At 34.3% G+C, this 21,705-nt stretch overlaps 1 protein-coding gene and 1 long non-coding RNA gene across 2 annotated transcripts; both read left to right on the plus strand.

Annotated features, from left to right (window-relative positions):
- The first annotated feature begins 4,051 nt into the window (after positions 1-4,051).
- On the plus strand, positions 4,052-4,962 carry LOC146750856 (uncharacterized). The gene is made up of 2 exons (XR_014927467.1): positions 4,052-4,298; positions 4,779-4,962. It is a non-coding gene; the product is annotated as an uncharacterized LOC146750856 (long non-coding RNA).
- Positions 4,963-10,746: 5,784 nt separating this feature from the next.
- On the plus strand, positions 10,747-20,608 carry LOC100372068 (peroxisomal N(1)-acetyl-spermine/spermidine oxidase-like). The gene is made up of 5 exons (XM_085500932.1): positions 10,747-11,075; positions 14,117-15,048; positions 17,168-17,303; positions 18,150-18,343; positions 20,353-20,608. Exons 1-5 carry the CDS (start codon positions 10,931-10,933, stop codon positions 20,482-20,484), a joined length of 1,539 nt encoding a protein of 512 aa, XP_085357058.1. The 5' UTR covers positions 10,747-10,930; the 3' UTR covers positions 20,485-20,608.
- Positions 20,609-21,705: the final 1,097 nt, after the last annotated feature.

Consider the following 21,705-nt stretch of genomic DNA (forward strand, 5'->3'; position numbering starts at 1 on the left):
CACTTATAACTTTCAACATATCGGTAATCAAAGAAGGTTAAATCAGCGTATGACTATGGTATACTTTGAGTGAAGAGTTTGAAAATATATTTTATCAGCTTAAATATAAAACTTGATGGTAAAAATATACTCATTTCCATTATATCATGTTTAAAGTAGCAGCATATAACCTATATCTAAGCTTTCAGATGATATATATATACCTTAATAATGCTTATCTCTACTTTTGAAAACTTCCTAATGGAAATGAATCTCAAGCACCCATGTGTGTTTGGCTTAATCATTACCTTTTTTTTTAAATTCAGTTTCACTCAAAAAAAAACATTTTTTAGGTTTTTTCATTTAATGAAACTAAAGTGGTATAGACTAATACAGAAATTTAGTACTATACTTTGCAGAATCAGCTTTTGTAATTTCTTCAATGGTAGGAATATCTTGGTAGTTGGATGATAACATCATAGTCAATATATCCACTCTACTGAGATATGTATCACACATTGCAACACCAGAACTCTCACCACTCTTCATAAATTTTATTTTAGCATTCATCAGCAGTGTCTGAATCATACTGAAACCAAAGATTAATGTGTTAATTAGATTAAATGACATCTAGGACACATTGCATACATCCAATGTACAATATTAATTAAACTATGACAATTTCCACAATACTTTCAAAAATAAAATATATGAAAAAAGAATGCAATCAGCTGCTGAAGAGCATGGTAGTAAATTTCAAAACAAGGCCAGAAATTGTAAATACATAATGTGACAGCTAAACAAAAGCTAATGTGAGCAGAACAAAATAAACTGAACAACATCGAAAACAAAATGATGAATAATTACAAACAATAACTTTTGAAAAAGAATTTCAAAGACTTCCTCCAAGAAATTCAATAAAATTTATCTAACATAAAAAGAAACACATTCATTACCTGATAACAAGATTATAATCCACTTCAGGATTGGGTATACCAGGCTTGATAGGTTTTAAATATTCAGAAACATCATGACAAAATACAAGAATTTGTTGAGCACATGCCAAAGGGTTGCTATGGAGATCCAATATGGACATACAAAAAGAATTAATAACATCTTCTTATATATGTAACAGAAAGGAATACCAATTAGTATTAATTAATAATTAACAAAGATATTTTGTATTTAGTTTTGAAGTTTTAATACAACAAAGTATAGATAAAAATAGTACAGCAGGAGTAACAACAAATGCATAATTTATAGTCATAACTGTAACTTCAATACAATAATATAACAATAAATATGTTGGATAATAAATCTTAGAGACAGATTAAGAGTGACATTGTTTGATTTCATGTAAAAAGTACATGACAACATTGTTTGGTCATGCAATTATTCATTCTTCAAAATATACAAATACATATTTATACAAATCAGAACATTAGTGATCACACATGAAAGGCCTTCTATTCACTTATTTATGTCAAATGATCTCATTTGCACTTATTGGAAAAGTGTACTAATTCAATTATATATTATTTTCTAATATTTTATACTTCCTCAGCTGACACATGCTGCATTTCTGAAGATTGAATGCGGTGCTTCAGTAAAGTGGTGACTCACTATGCTAATACATGTATACATTTTTTTTATTGAAAATAGTTTCTATCAAAATGTTTTCTAATTTTTGTCACTATGTAAAAAAGCAAAAACCATTTATTTTGTTTATTTTAAGAATTCTAACTTGGTAGAAATAGTTCAATCTTGATATAGTAAGAGCGACTGGAGAATAAAAGCTGTATTTTATGTTCATGATGCAAGGAATAATTTGGCTTGTGCATGTAATAATAATATGTATGTAGGACAAGGTGGAAGCATACATGCATGCATACAAACAAACGCTAGTATATTAGCACAAGATAACAGTCACTGTTACCACATACATGGTAAATGCATAGAATATGTTTTGGCACAGACACAATATACATATCAGGAAATTTTAATGCTAGTGTAATGTGAAAATACCTGTTCATGATAAAAATCATCTCTGACAGTAGCATTGTACATTTCATCAGTTGTTAGTTTCCATATTTGTGTTTGATACGGTACATAGTCTTGTGGTTCTGGTAATTCCATTATTGTCTCAATCGGGGTTGTTATACTACTATCATGGCTGGAAATATTGGATGGTGTTATGACTATAGGACTATAAGCATTCTGTGAAACACCTATAAAGTAAATTCATTTATTTATTTATCAGTAATCAATAAAACTGAATCATGAATTGATAACATAATATATTAAAGTGAGAGGGTCGTCACCTGTCCACATTGAGTCCCAAGTGATAACAACACATGCTACTAAAACGGTTCATGGGTAAAGGTTTGTTTGTAAACAATAACATGCTATGGCTATCTGACGCATGCGCAGGTGATGACTCCCCCGCTTTAAACACAGTACATAAAGATAATACATTATTATTAAAATCAGAATACCTGATAATCTTTCCTTCAGTTTCTGATCCAATAAATGTGCTGCCACTCCATGTTCAGACCTAATAAAAACACCATGCCATATTGTAAACCATTTTTTTATGATTTAGTGGTGTTCATAAGAACAACATTTGTAAAAGTTACGTCGACTTCATCACTTTAGGACTAAAGTGAAATTTGCATGGGTACACAAATTGGTCAATTTTTACTTATTCTTAAAAATTGAGAAAATTTGATGCTTGCAGAATTAGAAAACTTTTTATGTATCACTGTTGTACAATGAAATATTGATTTAACAAGTTGGGGTTGAAATACTAATTTTGAGAAAATGTTGGCTCAATGTCAACTGGTACATTGGTACATGTACTCTCATCTCAAATATGTGTGCAGTCAGTGACCTACCAGTAGTACATATAGGGAGAACACACACTTTATATAGCAATTGATTGACAGAGTAATTTTCATTAAAACATAAAACATAATATGGACTGATATAAAGTGGTCCAAGTTCAAATTTTCTGTGAAGAGAAAACACAATTAAACATTTGAAAATTGTTGTGATAAAAGCATATCATATTGGTATAAACATTGCATGACTTAATAGTTGTACTCTTAGTAACAAAGACATCATCATAATAATCATCACATATTCTAACAGGTATATCACCATAACCGAGAACAGTTGAACGTCTTTCAGAACACGTGGCACAAACAACTCTGCCACATCGTCGACAGTGATGGCACTGATTAAACTGAAAAAGACAATAATATGAATTAAATACTTCATTATATAACCACCGTTCTGAAACAAATATCATATCTACGTTGGATGAATGTGGGTGTTCGCCTTAAAGACGCTTTTATATTTCAGTAGATCTGATTTATACAAAAATATTGTGTGAATATTGTTTTGCTTTTAATTTATTTTACTTAATATTTTTCAAAACAGATACACTGCAACAAAATCAAAAAAAGACATAATTTTAAAGTAGTTTCACATGTACAAAAGGTAAATTACTGGGAAACACTATACTACACCAAAACATAAATTTTTGCTATGAATTTTGATAATGCTCCTTGAAGTTTGTTGATACAGATTACTGGGATAACAAATACAATGTATTGACAGGACAGAGATTTACTTCTAATATGTTTGGCATCGGATAGACCCAATTGCGTTCATGCACAGGAGGAAACAGAGATTAGCACGGGCTAAGGAACACCTAATAGGTGCATGTGTTGACGCTCAGATAACAATAACAATAAGATGTTATTGTTATCAGATGTTGACGTCAGACATGCTGACTCACAATGAAGGCATGCATTACGTATTAAGTTTTCGAAAAAAACTAATTTCATGCAAAAACATGTGCTGCGCCGACAATTATTTTTAGCTGAGTTGCGTGCTTTATGATCAATTTGCTCTGGAATACTAGTAGTTTGACAACAGGTGGCTAAATGAGTTGTGGGTATTTTTATTTTCCTCTGCAACGGCCACAATCTGATTAAAATCTGATGTAGTGTACGGGCTTTAATTATTTTGGCTATAAACTTATTTTAATTTTATTTTTTATTACTTTTGTTATTAATGCCTTTTAAAATTATTATTTTATTTTGATTTTGAGATTTTTTTTTTAATTCCGCCCTACCTACATCTGATCCGACGCCTATGTAACGAGATTTCAACGAGACCCACTATCGACGATTTTAGTCAACGAATCACAGACCTCCTTCTATAGCGCACATGGTGACGTCACCGGGCAAACACACTCAAATAAAATGGCGGATTATACCGACGTTAGCGACCGAGAATAACATGGCTTTTCGGTAAGTTTATCATTGTCAAATGCAACGAAAGTCATTTTTATGTTATTATTGTGGCTCGAATGGTTCGAGTTTAGATCGTTATTTTGCGTAGTTATTCTGGGAGTGACGATTTTAGTTCCACCGAACACCGGTGTCTTTTCCAGTCGCTTGCCCTGGAGACGGGTGATGTTTTGTTGACGATCGGACCAAAATCGTCTACGATATTGAAGCCGTAGCTGTAAATATTCATCAAAATGTATCAACATTTTGTACATTATACAATAACAATAAAGTAATTAAGCTGATTTGGGCTGGAATAAAATATTTTTTATTTGGAACACATCGCAATTGATCAGGAAATATTTGTTTGCTCCAATTTTCTGCGTCGATGCCGTGGGCCGGTGACCGTTATATAATGTAAAATCAGTTTGCATTGTTTACTATAGCTGTTTACAGTATTCTAATCATTACGATTTACTTATTTTTTTGCTTCCATTCTAGATAATTATGCTCAGTGTTTGATGTAAAATTGAAGCGATGACTGAATGAACGAACCTTCAAGTTGGCTGGCGAAGATGTATCTGGAAGTGTACACATTTGTTGGAAGTGAAAAAAGTATTCAATGTAATGACAATAATTGTAAAATGCTGTGGAATTTCTTTTGTGAATAAAAATATACTAGCAATTTTCTATTAATGGTTTATTCAAGTGGGCAAAATATAATGTACAGAAAGATTACCCGTAGAGTATCGCTACACTGAAAAGTAGCCAACCGACAGCCTGTATAAAAGGGGGGCTGTGATTGGCTGTTACTTACGCGAGATTTGAACGGGACTTACATAGGCGTCGGATCAGATGTATGTAGGGCGGAATTAAAAAAAAAAATCAAAATCAAAGTAAAATAATAATAAAATAAAAAGGAATTAATAACAAAAGTAATAACAAATTAAATTAAAATAAGTTTATAGCCAAAATAATTAAAGCCCGTACACTACATCAGATTTTAATCAGATTGCAACGGCCACAAAAACCCATTGGAACAGTCATGAAAACACAGATTGTAGGACGTGGCTGAAGGGGGTGCAAAATTATTTTATTTCATTTTCAGACGCTCCCAAGCCCGTTGCCAAAATTGAGCACTTAGTGAATTCTTCAGCAATGAAGTCTTGGTGAATTTCTAGATGCGTCACAAACTTGAAGACTGGTCAGCAATGAAGTCTTTGTGAATTTCTAGATGCGTCACAAACTTGAAGGCTGGTCAGCAATGAAGTCTTGGTGAATTTCTAGATGCGTCACAATCTTGAAGACTGGTCAGCAATGAAGTCTTGGTGAATTTCTAGATGCGTCACAAACTTGAAGACTGGTCAGCAATGAAGTCTTGGTGAATTTCTAGATGCGTCACAAACTTGAAGGCTGGTCAGCAATGAAGTCTTGGTGAATTTCTAGATGCGTCACAAACTTGAAGACTGGTCAGCAATGAAGTCTTGGTGAATTTCTAGATGCGTCACAAACTTGAAGACTGGTCAGCAATGAGGTCTTGGTGAATTTCCAGATGCGTCACAAACTTGAAGGCTGGTCAGCAATGAAGTCTTGGTGAATTTCTAGATGCGTCACAAACTTGAAGACTGGTCAGCAATGAGGTCTTGGTGAATTTCTAGATGCGTCACAAACTTGAAGACTGGTCAGCAATGAGGTCTTGGTGAATTTCTAGATGCGTCACAAAATTGAAGACTGGTCAGCAATGAGGTCTTGGTGAATTCCTATATGCGTCACAAACTTGAAGGCTGATCAGCATTGAGGTCTTGGTGTATTCCTAGATGGGTCACAAACTTGGCACAGATTAACACAGATTAAAGCTTTCAAAGATCCCAAAGAAGCTAATAACATCATTGCAATTCTAGAATCCCGTACACAAATGTTACAATCTGCTTATAAGTGTTTAATGTACTGAATGTACTTTATTATTTATGTTCATATGTGTAATATACTGTATCCATATTGAGGCTCTGACCCTTTAATTCATGACCTGAGCAACTGTTCAGTATTCAAGAATGACTGACCGATGAGCAGCGTGAAGTTGCTATTGGAATCGGATTGGTCTCGGTTTGGCATCGTAATGACATCGGAGTAGCATTTAATTCAAAATATACAACAAATAAGCTTTTTCATTATTTTTCGCATATTCAGAAGCAAACAAGAATACATAATTCACTATGAAGAATGTTTTCTATCTTTGAAATCTGTTTACCTATGAATGTGCGAAAACAAGTGAAAATGCTTAAATTGGTATATTTTGAATCCAATGCTTATGTGAATACGATACCATTCAGATTCTATTTATTTATTTATTTGACGATTTTAAGTACACAGGGATACAGGATTTTTTATGGGGGGGTCCAAATTTTAAAATTGGCAGACTAAGTTATTGATTTTTTATATTATACAAAAACAAATTGAATAAATCCCCCCCCCCTAGATCCGCCACTGGTACATTCATTCTAATTATTGCAAACACCCTATCATGTATGTAGTCTATAATTTGTAACGGGAACAATAAAGTTCAATGTACGAACGATAAAATGTTCTGGCAAGAAGACGGGCTATATACTACCCAGAGTACGTGCCATTGTGAGGGGGTATTCGATTAGAGATTACGCAAACTCGAATTAAATAATTATTGTCTACGTGATATATCACGAAAGATGTGCATGATATGCATACGTTTAGGCGAAGTGCCGAAAAACGTTTCCTCTTCAAAACACAACGTTTGTCATTTGAATCTACACCGCATGCTGAGAAGATATAGTTTGACTGTCTATTTTTAGATTCCCGACGAACGTGAGAGTTTGACCAGTCTCACCAGTGCAGTAGATGACACAAGGAAATGTCCAATGTCCAATGTCCGGTGAACAATAGTCTATGTACAAAATACATAGAACTCGCCTAATGGGGACGTGCCCCTGAAATTGGTCTCGTTTTGGGATCTTAGGTATAAATATCGGTCTTATTTCTGGTCAAGATAGGTATAAATATCGGTAATATTTTTCCGATATCGGGATCAGAACATGAACTCTGATGGCACTGAGCGCACTGTTGTTCAACCCCCTGTTTCTGATAGCGGACCCATAAGGAGATCAAAGAGAAAGCGAACTGTTGTTTCTCAACCTAAATAACCTGAACATTGTGTTAAAGTGTAACTGAATTGGAACAATTGACTTTTTTTGTGTGCAAAATTTATTTATAGACAACATTATAAAAAAAATCAAGTGAAAAATGTACATAAATTAAATAAACGATCAATAATAATGTCCTGGATAAGGAAACGCCCACGTCCAATATGCTTTTATGTAATTGACAGAGGTGTTTATATGGTCAAAATAAATATTTATAAATCAATATACAATCATGGAAGGTACCATGATACAATGCAACTGTTGGCTTACATGTGCTTTTATTGTAGATGCTCTTCTAATAGAGCAAATACGGTAACTGTTTTATTTGGAATAAACTGATGACAGAAATGTTACTTTGGTATAAATATGAGTATAGATTTTGCCACTATCCAGGTATAAAAATGGTCACACTTTTGAGCACTCAGGGGCACCTCCCTACCCAGCTATGTATCACCCCCACCCCCACCCCGCGTAAGACAGCAATTATTCAACGCAGTGTGATCTCCCAATAAATAAATGGACAACTGCCTACCACTGTATTCACTGTATCGCTGTCCTGGGACTGCGTGACCCAAATAAAATCATAATCGCTGTCCTGGGACTGCGTGACCCAAATAAAATCATAATCGCTGTCCCACTTTCCAAACTATCGTGACACCGTTTACTTGCCGAATATAATGAAAAGTTGACTATGACAACATTACAGCCTCAATCACTGATAACTAGATCACCTCTATTCCTATATAGAACTGTGGCTAGACGCATGGAGCCGGGAACAGCCACTGGTGGCGCTATATACAATCAAAACCTATTTAGGCTTGCCAACGCTCATGCTGGCATGATATTCATGAGATATGTCGAGATCATAACCTTGTTAAAGTTTTTAGCATATTGTGAACGCAGTGCGCATGCTTTGGGCCCTTTTTGCATATTCCACAACACATGCGTCATTACAGTGAAGTCAATTGCAGTTTATGTTTTTATGCACGGTAACGTTCAACACGATCTATGAGGTTTGTCAATCAAACCACATTGATGGTGCTGAACGTTGTCTTCGTGCTCGAAGCCTACAAATAAGCGACGCTACCAGATGTAAGTAAGTAAGTAATTCTTTATTGCTATCGTATCCCATTTGAGATCTTGACAAAAAGTACAATAAAGTCAAAAACATGTAATAATAAAAAAATGAAAATAAAACAAACCAGCTAACAAACCACAGCAACTCAGCGACTACTCGGATTACGAAGGATGTTGTCAATAAAAACATTTCCTTGTTGCACTTGTCTGAGAAATGTATGTGGCTTTATCAGCCGAGTATTAGCTATTTACCCTAGTATATACAGGTTCAACCCACGGGAACAAGTTTATTAACTCTTTCTATTCTCAGAAGAGAAATTAATCACAATTTTTGGTTCCAAAAGTGTCACAAAAAATAGTTTAGTAAAAATAGTAAAGTGGAAACTATGTAAAAGTCGGCTTTCGGTCCTAGATGACTGTCGCGCTTGGTGAAAAACGCAGTTATTCATGATAAAACATCACCAGCAACCGAGAATGAATTTGCCAAATTCATCCAAAACACCAATCTTTTCATCAAAAAAGTTGAGCAATTCTAAAGATCGAAATTTCGAAAAAGCGCTGCTCAAATTAGCTTACACTCAGACAACTAATAAATGTATTACTAGTAGTTGTAATAAATAAATGTATTAGTTGTCTGAGGCTTACACGACTAACTACAACTGTCATTTCGTGGACGTTTGCAGAATGTTTATCTTTGGGACGGCTTACTTGATAACATCTTATCTGTACACATTGTACTCTGTCGGTTCTGATATAACGGGTGATAAGCTGTCACAAACGATACTTTGCGCAACCTTTTTTAATAGTGATATACATATGTTAACAATTGTAATCCATTAAAAAATGCTAGTTCATACGAATATACAACTGTGATTGTTAACGTGTGCCAATAAGCCATTTAAATGTTTTATCAATGTTTCCAAACATGTATATTCTCCCGACGATTGTACTGCAGCTTTCCTCTCTGTGTTGAATAAGTGACATCATCAATGTTGAGTTTCAGTAACAGATACATTGATAATAGTAGCATTTACATGAAGCTATTTGTTCAAGGGCTGAATGAATCGAGTGTAAACAATTGTTTCAATTAATAAATGAATAGTAATATCCGGAATGTTATAACAATTCTTGACAATCATAAGTACTCATCTAATAACAACATGCGATGTTTTCTCCATATGTAACCAAACGAAATTAAGATGAAAACTGTTTAACAAAAGAACAAATGACCATTCAAGAGCTAAATAATGCTTAAATCTTATAATAAAATTATTTACAAATTTACCAATATGCCCAATTCTTGAGCAAACCAAGGAAAAGTATTTTGTTCTTAATTTCACTGAGCCAGGTGTGTTTTGTTCTGGATCCAGACTCTTCAATATCATATATCGCAGCATGTTCTCGTGAGAGTACATTGAATTTGGCATGCATATTAATTCCGTCCAATATTTGATACATTTCTTTGCTGTATAAAAATAATACAGGTATCTACCACATTCACCAATTACACTATTATTCGGCACTCTTACAGATACACCAAGAAACAATCTGCAAGCAAGATACTGAATTCTTTCCAGATGATCATACTTTTGGAAGTCACATATTTCCGCTCATACGTCAATATTGAAAGAACTGCTGTGTCAAATATTTTAAAATATATACTAAATGACAATGTGTCTAACAGTTTTATAGACCTATAGTAATTTCGTTTGCTGTGCCAATAGCTTTCTAGCCATTGTCCACTGGAGTGTACATGAGGAAAACGTTACACCAAGATATGTATAATATACAACATTTATTATCCTCATCACCGCGATAACACATGGCCACAATTTCTCTCTTTTAGATAAACGGCCACCTTCCTTGAATACAACAAAAATTTGTTTTGTCTAAATTTACCGACATCTTTCAACGATCACAATACAGTTCAAGCTTATAAATGAGTCTGAAAATAATGTCACATTCTTGGCAGCAAATAAAAGTGTTGGATACCATGATGGCTAGTATAATTTAGCTCAAAGATAGAAATAAAAGCATACACATTTGGCGGACACCCATGGAACACGGGAAATATTTTGTATAACTGAACATAAAATAAAATCATTAAAAAACCATCGCTTTTTTATGGTAGACGGCGATGCGATATTATCAAATAACGAATACAGGCGGCGCTCTTCAATGCTATATTTGTGCTTTTCGGCGAGAAAACTCCACAGCAATAATATATGATCACGCATGCGTGATAACGACGTTTCTCTTTCAGGTATTTGTAGTTTTATTTTGGAATTATATTTAAATTTGTTCACGTCTGTCGCCAGAAATTTAGCTCCAAGGTCATCATCGACCATCTAGATTGTGGTCAGTCGCCGACTGAAAAGTACATAATACTTGTCGACGCCATCGATGTCCGAGGCCACGGTAGTGGTGATTGGAGCCGGAATAGCTGGTTTATCTGCTGCTAAGGAATTGATTGAAAATGGTATTACTGACGTAAAGCTGTTAGAAGCGAGTGACCGAATTGGTGGACGTATTTATACAGTGCAAAGTGGTAAGCATCTAGGGGAGGTTACTGTGTCGGAGGAGGGGGGGGGGTGCACTGAACTACGGTAAAATAAAATGTAGTTACAGAGAGTAAAGGCGATTCAACTGTGGTGTGAACAAAATAAACTAATAAATACATGTATTTGATATTGAATAAAATATTTATTGTACTATTATTTGAAAATACATTTTAATAATAAATAATAAAAACAATAAATTTTAGTTCAATATTTTCGTTATTTCATCATGTTTTTATTATATAAACATGCTCAAATTCAACTGCCTCCTTGAATACTGGTAACTTATGTTGTTGGTGATGAGGATAAAAAATCAGCAATGAGTTGACAAGCATCACCTTTTTAAAAACGCCTATATACAACGATAGAAAGTAAAAACTATGAAATTGGTTTAAAAAAAATGTTCATAACATTCTTGGTCGAAAGAGGTTAACTATGGTTTGTGTATTGATTTCATTAATGTCATTTTCACAAATTCTCCTATTTTCAGTGTTATAAATTCCCACAAATAATGTGATAGACACCAGGGATACCAACTCTTAATAGTTAGTGATGAAAAGTTGGTGGACTGTTAAAATCAGCAAAAGCAATATGCAGTATAACACTGAATAATGATGTGTTTCATTGACACAAATACATGTGACAAAAAACATAGATACCATGGAACTACAAGGGTGGTTTGTAATTTACACTTATTAAAAATCTATATTATGTTAGGTATGGTAATTTTATTGAAAAATGTAGATTAAAAGTCTCAATGATTTTGGATACCTTTTTATATTTTTTGAATTTTTACTTTCACCAGAAAATGTTGTTTGTTTTTACTTACAGATATAGAATGTGAATTGAGATCACTATGACTGTTATGTTCAAATATGTTACATAAAATCTCTGGAAAAAGTGAAAAGATCTGATGAGTGCCTGCTGAGAAGTATTTGTTTGATTGATTGATCAGTTTGATTTTAATCAATATTATATACTACTTTGCATATCAATAGATGCATAGTGTAGTTGCTATTATTTTTATGGTCATGAAATCTTGACGCCCGGGAAATTATAGATGATAGTAAAACATCTAAAGATGTTCTAAATACCTGACTGTGTGATTTATTAATTGTTTAAAATAGATTAATTAGATATACTTATATATACTACATGTATTATAAATATAAAAAAGTTCATTTTGAGCAACATATGCCAAAAAAACAAAAAAACATCCTCATCCTCATCCTCAATCAGCAACAATATTCAGGACTTTAACTTCAAATTCAGAATGAGTATATTAATTAAACAGACTATGTATCAAACATACATACAATACCATATCTTGGTGTTGACGTAGCTGCTGACTTATTTTCTCTGCAGGGGGTTCACCTCTTGTTGCATCTTTATTTTTCTGAAAATTAAAAGCTACCGGTAATGGTGAACTTCACCTTTCTCGCACTTTTTGGGCCGTATCTCTTGAGATGGGTACTGCCGGTAAAAAATTTGCCTTGCACATATTTCTAGTATTTTGGCGGATGATATTTGAATCTAATTTTGGCTTCTTACTCGGTGGTTGTATTCCAAAAATAAAAAAGATATAATATTTAAGGGCCGGTGAACGATGCATAACAAAGAATGTGAAACAATAGTTGATCTCACCTTTCACCTGATCAAGTCATTGCCCGTGCATAATTATTATTTTAGTTGCTAGACTCGCATAGTTGAGTTGCAGTGCGGCGTAGCATATCCACCCGTATTGCCACTGTTAGTATAACATTTCCATATCATAGAGTGAACATATGATGTTGTATCGGGAATAAAACAGCAAGCAGCAAATATTTGTTTAGAATAAAAAATACAAAGCGAAACAGGTTTACTAGATAGTTTATTACCGACGCTAATCATATAACCTACTGCTCAAAAAATTAAATGGACAACAGAGCAACGACGTTACAAACCTTTGTGGCCCGGCAGAAAACTTGATGGACTTGGGCGACCGGTAATTTTAAACATTGCCATTATATGTAATAAAGTACTCAAATTATCATTATTTACAAACATTAACAATAATTATTTGTATATCATGCATCTCCATGCTCAATTTGATTGAGGAATAAAGGACAATGCACTGCCTATTATTGTGCGATAGAGCAAGAACAAGCTCAAGAACTGTCCAGTTATCATCTAAAAACAGGGCTGCACATGGTACGAATTGACCAATGAGAATGTGCCATTTCATTAATGGGCATAATACTATAATTCTAAATAACCGTGGAATGAAAGAAAAGCGATTTATTATTCATAAATACTTTTTTTTGCATTTTTATTGTATTGAGAATAAAATGTTTTCAGAAAATGTAATAACATATATTAATTTAGAATATTTATAATTGACAATAGTCATTATGGTTTCTTTACCAAAACCGCTTCCATGTGAACTCAGAAACATTCAAAAAAGTGACATGTGTTTGTATTATTTGAAAGTGAAACATTTTACTTTTTCTTGTAGAGTTCGTGTATATATACTGTGCTATTATGAACATACAATTTTTTCAACAATGATATCTGTGACACCAATGTGTGCATTTTAATAAGACTTGATATATAAGTGCCTGTGGACGAAGCCTGATTAATTTTAGATTGAAGTTCAAGCATACTAATTGCCTAATTTGCATAATATGCATAATCATCACATTGCATTGAAATTTGGTACATGTATACGCTCTGGGGGTAATCCACAGAGATGATCTAATCTAATCATTATAAGCCATTAAAATTGAACTTGCGGTTGAGGTGGTCTGAAACAAATTAAAATGCAAACCACACAATCAGTACAATCAGTATTATAAACTTCGTTACTGCAAATTGCATTGTTTTCATGTTGTGCATCTCAAATAGCAAACAAATATTAGTTGCCAAGCTTTTTGTTTGAAAGGCATCTTAAATTTTGAATTATTTTTAAAAAGCTTCCAATGCTCTCTGCACATAGAAGCGCTTTCAAAGCATTCTTTGATTACTTATTTAGTGAATAACTTTTCAATTTCAGACTCAGGTTTACTGGAGATGGGAGCTAACTGGATCCATGGCACCAGCAATAATCCGGTACATGCTCTGGCTGCACAACACCAACTATTCAACAAGAAACTGTCTGTGACAAGGACTCAGTCTAATGGAATTCAAGCTTTGACATCGCAAGGAACTCAGATAGATTCAGATATAGTGGAAAAAATCAAACACTTGTATTACAGTAGTCTTGATGAAACCAAAACTTTCCATGAAAAAAATAAACATTCTGATAAGTCATGTGAGCACAATCATACAGCGAGTGTTGGTGAATTTTTGAACAAAACTATAATTGATTATTCAAAATCATATTTTTTGACAAAACAGGAAAAATCATTTTACGAGTGTCTTTTAAACTTGGAATGCTGCATAAGCGGCTGTAATTCAATGAATGATGTGGCTTTGATTCCATTTGGGGAATATGTGGAATTACCAGGAGAGCACAGGATATTACCATCTGGGTATGAGTCACTTATCAAAGTCATTCAAAAAGGAATCCCCCAGGAGAATATTTGGATTAATATGACAGTGTCAACAATACATTGGGGTTTATCAAAGATCACGTCAAGTAAGATTGCTGAGTCTGGAATCTCTAACTCCGGAGATAACGTTGAGGTTCCAAACATCCATCATCATAATTGCCCAGTATATGTTCAGTGTGAAGATGGAGTAACTCTTCCAGCTGATCATGTCATTGTTACATCTTCTCTTGGATTCCTAAAAGAGCATGTTGAGGAATTCCTGGATCCTCGTCTTCCAGATGATAAAATCCAGGCAATCCGGGCACTTGGTTTTGGCACAGTTGGCAAGATTTATTTGCATTATGCTGTCCCGTGGTGGTCAAAGAGTTTCACTTGCTTCCTGGTTTGGGATGAAGATAATGAAATTCAACCTGGTGATGCAGTGAAACAACAGGTGACTCCATTTCATGCATGTAATTAAAACATTTGACTTTGACTTAGACAGCCATTCTGATTATATAATGGACCTAGAATAAGCCGATTTTAATGTCTATAATATTGATACAGAGTCTGTTTAATTGATATGTGATATATTCATATGTTTGATACAGAGTCTGTTTAATTAATATGTGATATATTTATATGTTTGATAGTCTGTTTAATTAATATGTGATATATTTGTATATTTGATACAGAGTCTGTTTAATTAGTATGTGATATATTTGTATGTTTGATACAGAGTCTGTTTAATTAATATGGGATATATTCATATGTTTGATACAGAGTCTGTTTAATTAATATGTGATATATTTATATGTTTGATACAGAGTCTGTTTAATTAATATGTGATATATTTGTATGTTTGATACAGTCTGTTCAATTAATATGTGATATATTCATATGTTTGATACAGAGTCTGTTTAATTAGTCCCTGTTCGGACGAAGTCCGAAAACGAGGACTTATGACTTATAATTCGGTCTCCGTCTGTCCGTGCGTCTGTGTGTCTGTGTGTCCATGCGTCCGTTTGGAGTCATATCTCAGAATCCCTTGGACCGATTTTGTTCATTCTTTGCATGTGCCTAGTACTTTATGTGGGACATATGCACATGCAGTGGTTTAGCGATTTGATTCAAAATGGCCGACTGGCAGCCATCTTGTTTTTTGAAAATGTTGTATTTTGGACATGCTTTGTCAGTTTTCATTCAAATTTAGTACATAGATCATACATGTTAGGATACATGTCCCCGACCGTCCATGAGTTCCTGAGTCTGTCCGTCTGTCCGTCTGTCAGTCTGTCCAGAGTCGTATTTCAGAGTCCTGTGGACCGATTCCGTTTATTCTTAGCATGTGCCTAGTACCTTATGGGGGACATATGCACATGCAGTGGTTTAGCGATTCGATTCAAATTGGCCGACTGGCAGCCATCTTGCTTTTTGAAAATGTTGTATTTTGGACATGCTTTGTCAGTTGTCATTCCAACTTGGTACATAGATGATACATGTTAGGATACATGTCCATGACGATTTATTTCGCAATTCGATAAAAGATGGTCGACTGGCCGGCATCTTGTTGTTGTTTTTTATGTGGTATTTTGGACGTGCTTTGTCAGTTTTCATTCAAATTTGGCACATACATGTACTTTATACATGTTAGGATGCATGTCCATGACAGTTTGTTTCAAAATCTGGTCAAGGATGGCCGATTGACAGCCATCTGACTTTTTGGCCTTACTACTATATTTCCACAATTTATGTACCATTTTCATTCGTATTTGGCACATACATATCAGTGTGTTTCATAATCAGATCAAAAATGGACGAATAGCGTTTATTTTATTTTTTGCCATATTACTACTACCGGTACACGTAACACGTGTTTTGATGTTAATAAGCAATCTGTTGTATACGCCACTTGGAACTCAAGTTTCAAGAACACGTTCGCGACAACCCCTTCGCTTTAATATGACGAGCACAAAGAGAACTTTCAAAAATTTTAACGGGGACTGTGTCATTTTCAATGACTTGTTAATATGTGACATATTTATATGTTTGATACAGAGTCTGTTTTATTAATATGTGATTTATTTATGTGTTTGATACAGAGTCTGTTTAATTAATATGTGATATATTTGTATATTTGATAGTCTGTTTATTTAATATGCGATACATTTGTATATTTGATACAGAGTCTGTTTAATTAATATGTGATTTATTAATGTGTTTGATACAGAGTCTGTTTAGTTAATATGTGATATATTTGTATATTTGATATAGAGTCTGTTTAATTAATATTTGATATATTTGTATGTTTGATACAGTCTGTTTAATTAATTTGTGATATATTCATATGTTTGATACAGAGTCTGTTTAATTAGTCCCTGTTCGGACGAAGTCCGAAAACGGGGACTTATGACTTATAATTCGGTCTCCGTCTGTCCGTGCGTCTGTGCGTCCGTGCGTCTGTGTGATTATTTGATTGATACAGTGTCTGTTTAATTAATATTTGATATATTTGTATGTTTGATACAGAGTCTGTTTAATTAATATTTGATATATTTATATTTTTGATACAGGGTCTATGGTACCATAAACTGTATAGTTTTGGTGTTGTTGTGACTAATCCTAATGTTGTAGTTGGATGGTTAGCCGGACAACAAGCAGAACATATGGAGACACTCTCAGAGAGTGAGGTTGGCATCACATGTACAGGTTAGATATTTGTCAATCCAAGTGGATTTTAATATGTATGATTTAGTATGTATATGTACCTTGGAGTAATGTGAAGACATAATTAGTTTTAGTTTCATGCATATTAAGTAGCTAATTTGCATACTGCCTCATTTCAGCCTGTGTAAACAAAATCTTCTAACCCCTAATGCCATTTTTTTTATGAAACAACAATGATTTCATATCCTGCATTGACATGCAACTGGTGCTATAATTTGTTCTATGGCATGATGTATGACCAAAATGTCAAGTCATCATATATGGTCATTATTTCATTAAATATTTATATTTGTTAAACCATAGCTACTCTGCACCACCCGAATCATTGCTTGCTCTCATATTTTTAAATGCAGTATTTGCTTTACTAGAAGCACATGTTCTTTCTGTAAATATAAAGGACAAAGACAAGTCTATGGTCAAAATATGACATATTTTTCTTTATGCGTATTGAAGATTTGTTTCTAATATAGTAAATACAGTATTCCTTATTTGTACTTCATGCCTCCAATACCTTCAGCACACAGGAGTTCTTTCTAAGCTTTCTTTGATTGTACAATACAATAGTATGTGATTAAATAATCATATGCATTAATACGGTGTCCGTGAGCATATCAAAGGAAGTAAATAACTGGTAATATTTATATATTGGGGAAATGCTCTGCATTCACAAACAATTTGTTGACGTACTTTAAAATGCACTGAATATGCCTGAAATGGTAAATCAGCAAAATTTAAACCCAGTGAAAATTAGTCATTTTACAGTATATCAATTCAGAATTGTGTTGCATATATTTAGATATATTGTTTCCTATTGTCCTTATTTTACAGCTATTTTAAGGAAATTCTTTTCACGAGACGACATACCTGAACCACAGAAAGTCAACCAGACATCCTGGTACAGTAATCCTTACACAAGGGGTTCATATTCATATGTTGCTGTGGGTTCCTCAGGAGATGATATTGACAAATTATCGAAACCGTTACCATACTCAGAACATATGACAAGTAGTACACAACACCAAGTAAGTTTAGTGTGGTATATATAGTACCGGTAGATCTGTGGTAGGCAATGTGACATTGAGTCTGTGTGACATTGTGACATTGGGTCCATACATGCACACACTATTAAAAAAAATAAGTATATACCGATAAGGCTACACTGATTTAATTTTATGGATGACATCCGCGCGCGCATTAGTTTTCGCCTGTTCTCAGATCGGTTTTCTGTCCGGAACTTGCCGACTCATATTGTCGCAAAGCGCCGACTTGTCGTAAAACTCGTTTTGGACTACCTCAAAACTTCGTTGGTTCCCGGCGTCCTTTGCGAATGGTAGGTAGGACGCAGGTAACTAGTAATCGCCATATTGTTCCATTTGGGCTGGTTTTCCGGCCGGAAGGCACGTGACTGAGTGACGTAATTTGAAAACATTCCAAGTTCCGTTCTGCATAAACATGTCTATAATACTACAATAAAGCCATGCTCAAACATACTGCCTGCTTAGATTTACACATTTGAGATGTTTCTGACATTCCTCGCTGTTTCTATGAAAATTTATAACAAAAGAAACAGTTTTTTATTCACCCAACTTTCGAAAGTAAAAGGAAACCCCTGAACGGCCACGAGCGTAAGCGCTGCCGTCAGGTAAGCAAGGGAAATAGAACAAGCAACGAGAAAGTGACGGACTAATCAGAATGCCGGATTCATTACTAGTTACCGGCCTTTTGTGGCTTGGTACGCCATGACACTTGAGGCGGGAACCAGCCAACCTCAAAACCAAACTCCGCACAGTTAGATGTGCGTTACGTAAAGCGCAAAGACCTATGGGAAAGAGATTGCCTCAAAACATGCAAATTTTGCCATAAATGATCCAACATGGCGACCACACCACCAAAATACATGAGCATAAAAGTTCAGAGGTGAAACGGAGGGATTGTTGTAGACTGGTACGCAATTGTCATTTCCCCAGAGAGACGTTTTTACAGCTATACGAGAGGTCGGTAGCGGCAAGCGAGTTTCGCCCAGACAACTTTGAAAACATATTGTCCAGAGTGGCTGTCCCGCGTTTCTTCTGCAATGTCGAGAGAAATGGGAGAGGAGTGGAGGTGTATGGTGGCCTAAAAGTCGGTCAGGCGACAAATCAGTTCGGTTGCTTTGTCCGCATTGAAGTCGACAAAACTGCAACGAAAGCAGCAGAAGCTCCTTGGCCGAAGTCCCCTTACGGGGTGAAGAAAATTTTCTTCTTATTTTTTTTTTCATTTTCTGATTCGGATAATTTGCTTGCACACACATTCAGTAATATTTTGATCATATGACGCATTTTCATCAAGATACATGTACATAATTTTCTGCATCCAAATTTATGTTGACTCTCTGTTGGTGTTTTTTTTTCAATATCGAGCCTCTTATAATTTGTTACAGAGTTGAAGTAGTTCTTGAGCATTTGTGTCTACACTTAGTCTATCTGAAGTGTCACTTTAAAAGCTGTAGTTTGAATGTCAAAGAAGTTAATTTCCAGGTTGCTGTTGACAAACTTATTGTTCATTTTTAATTATTTTTTTTTCAATACAACACAGTAAGTTTTTCTTTATTATTGAGTTGATGTATATGCCTTTGGCAAAGCTAACATCTGCCTTACCCTATTGCCTTTTCAAAATCAAAGGTGATGATACCTGTGACAGTAATACAGTACGAAATGTGTACATCAGCATGTGCCTCCTACAAATAAAGACTTGTTGTTTTTTTGATACACTGTGATTAAATTCGTAATAATAGCTCCGTAGTCCTGTGGTTTTAGCAGCATTTTTTTTTTGGCCGAATTTTTTTTTTTTTTTTCGCCCTCTCGCATTAGTTTTGGGGTCTTCAGAGGATGTCATCCATAAAATTAAATCAGTGTGGCCTAAGTGTTTCAATGACCATGTGTTCCAATGGCCATCACATACCAGTTCAGAAAGCTGCTGAAATTTAAAAGGTTTTATTGAATTTTTGATTCAGAAATCACATTTATTCACATCACATTTTCTTTCCTTTCAGCTTCAAGTACTATTTGCTGGAGAAGCCACTCATCGCACATTTTATTCAACTACCCATGGTGCATTGCTCTCAGGTCAAAGGGAGGCTGACAGGATATTGTCCCTTTACAAGTCACAAATTACCTCAAAGTAGTGAATAGTAAAAAAATAATTATATGTTAAGCTCAAATGGGAGGCCGATGTCTGTCTGTATTAATGTGTACATCTAATCTTGTTCTACAAATATCTCAATAAAAAGTTGGTGAATTGGAATAAAACGTGGTGCAGAATTACCTTATGATGAACTCCAGCTAGATTTTAGTACAAATTCATGCATATATAATTAAGTGATGTGCAATTTCAGTATGTTCGTTGTGTGTCTCTGCAACAATTTCATTGATATCCTGATAGTTTGCTTAAATGGATGTGCCTGCTATTTAATGAATATCTGTGCATGCTAATTAGCAGATTTGTATACCAATTCACCAAGGATAAACCAACATATACATCAATTCTATATTATATAGTAAATGGTTGAAATTTATACATGCAGCTGAATATCTGAGTAATTTGCATTTAATCATTAAATGTTAACTACCGGTAATGGTTTTCAGCTGATTCTGTATCCTGAAAAGAGCTAAATTAATTAGCCTGGATACCAGACTACTGTTGTGCTGGTTGCTCCCTCTACATTGGAATCTGGTCCCAATGGTCAGTGGGTGATCACAACAAATATACATGCTGCAAATCTGAATATGATAATTAGTCCCTATTCAAATGCATGTTTGCATGTATATGTATGTGTGTGTGTGTATGTGTGTGTGGATAGGATAGGATAGGATAGGATAGGATAGGATATTTTATTTGGAACGTACACAAAAATGCTTGAGTAAAGTCCAACGTAAGAAACATACAGTATCACAACTAAACTAAAATAATTTTAAAATCTGAAAAACAAAATTAGCTAAAATACTACAAATATATTGTCTACACTAGAGAAAACATTAATAAACAATTCTCCATTTGGTAATGTTTGATAGTCAGATGAGTATTTGAACAATGTATAGAGGAATTTTTTTCTGTGTTCTGAAAAACTGTCACAATGAAAAAAGTAATGTTTTTCATCACCCACATCTTTAAAGTCACATTTGTTACATACCCTGTCAATTTTATTTATTCCCCTGTGACGACCTATTTCAATTGGCAAGAAGTGGGCTGAAATACGAAATTTGGTTAATGCTACTCTGTGGTTTTTGTTTTTTATATCATCCAAGTATTTTTCAAATTTATAATTATTTTTGAATGTTTTATAAGTACTTATATAGTTTATTATGACCAGTTTTGTTCAACTGACTTTCCACATTTGTTGAGTAAA

Source organism: Saccoglossus kowalevskii, chromosome 1, assembly GCF_978046115.1.
Source record: "Saccoglossus kowalevskii chromosome 1, keSacKowa6.1, whole genome shotgun sequence".
Classification (NCBI taxonomy): domain Eukaryota; kingdom Metazoa; phylum Hemichordata; class Enteropneusta; family Harrimaniidae; genus Saccoglossus; species Saccoglossus kowalevskii.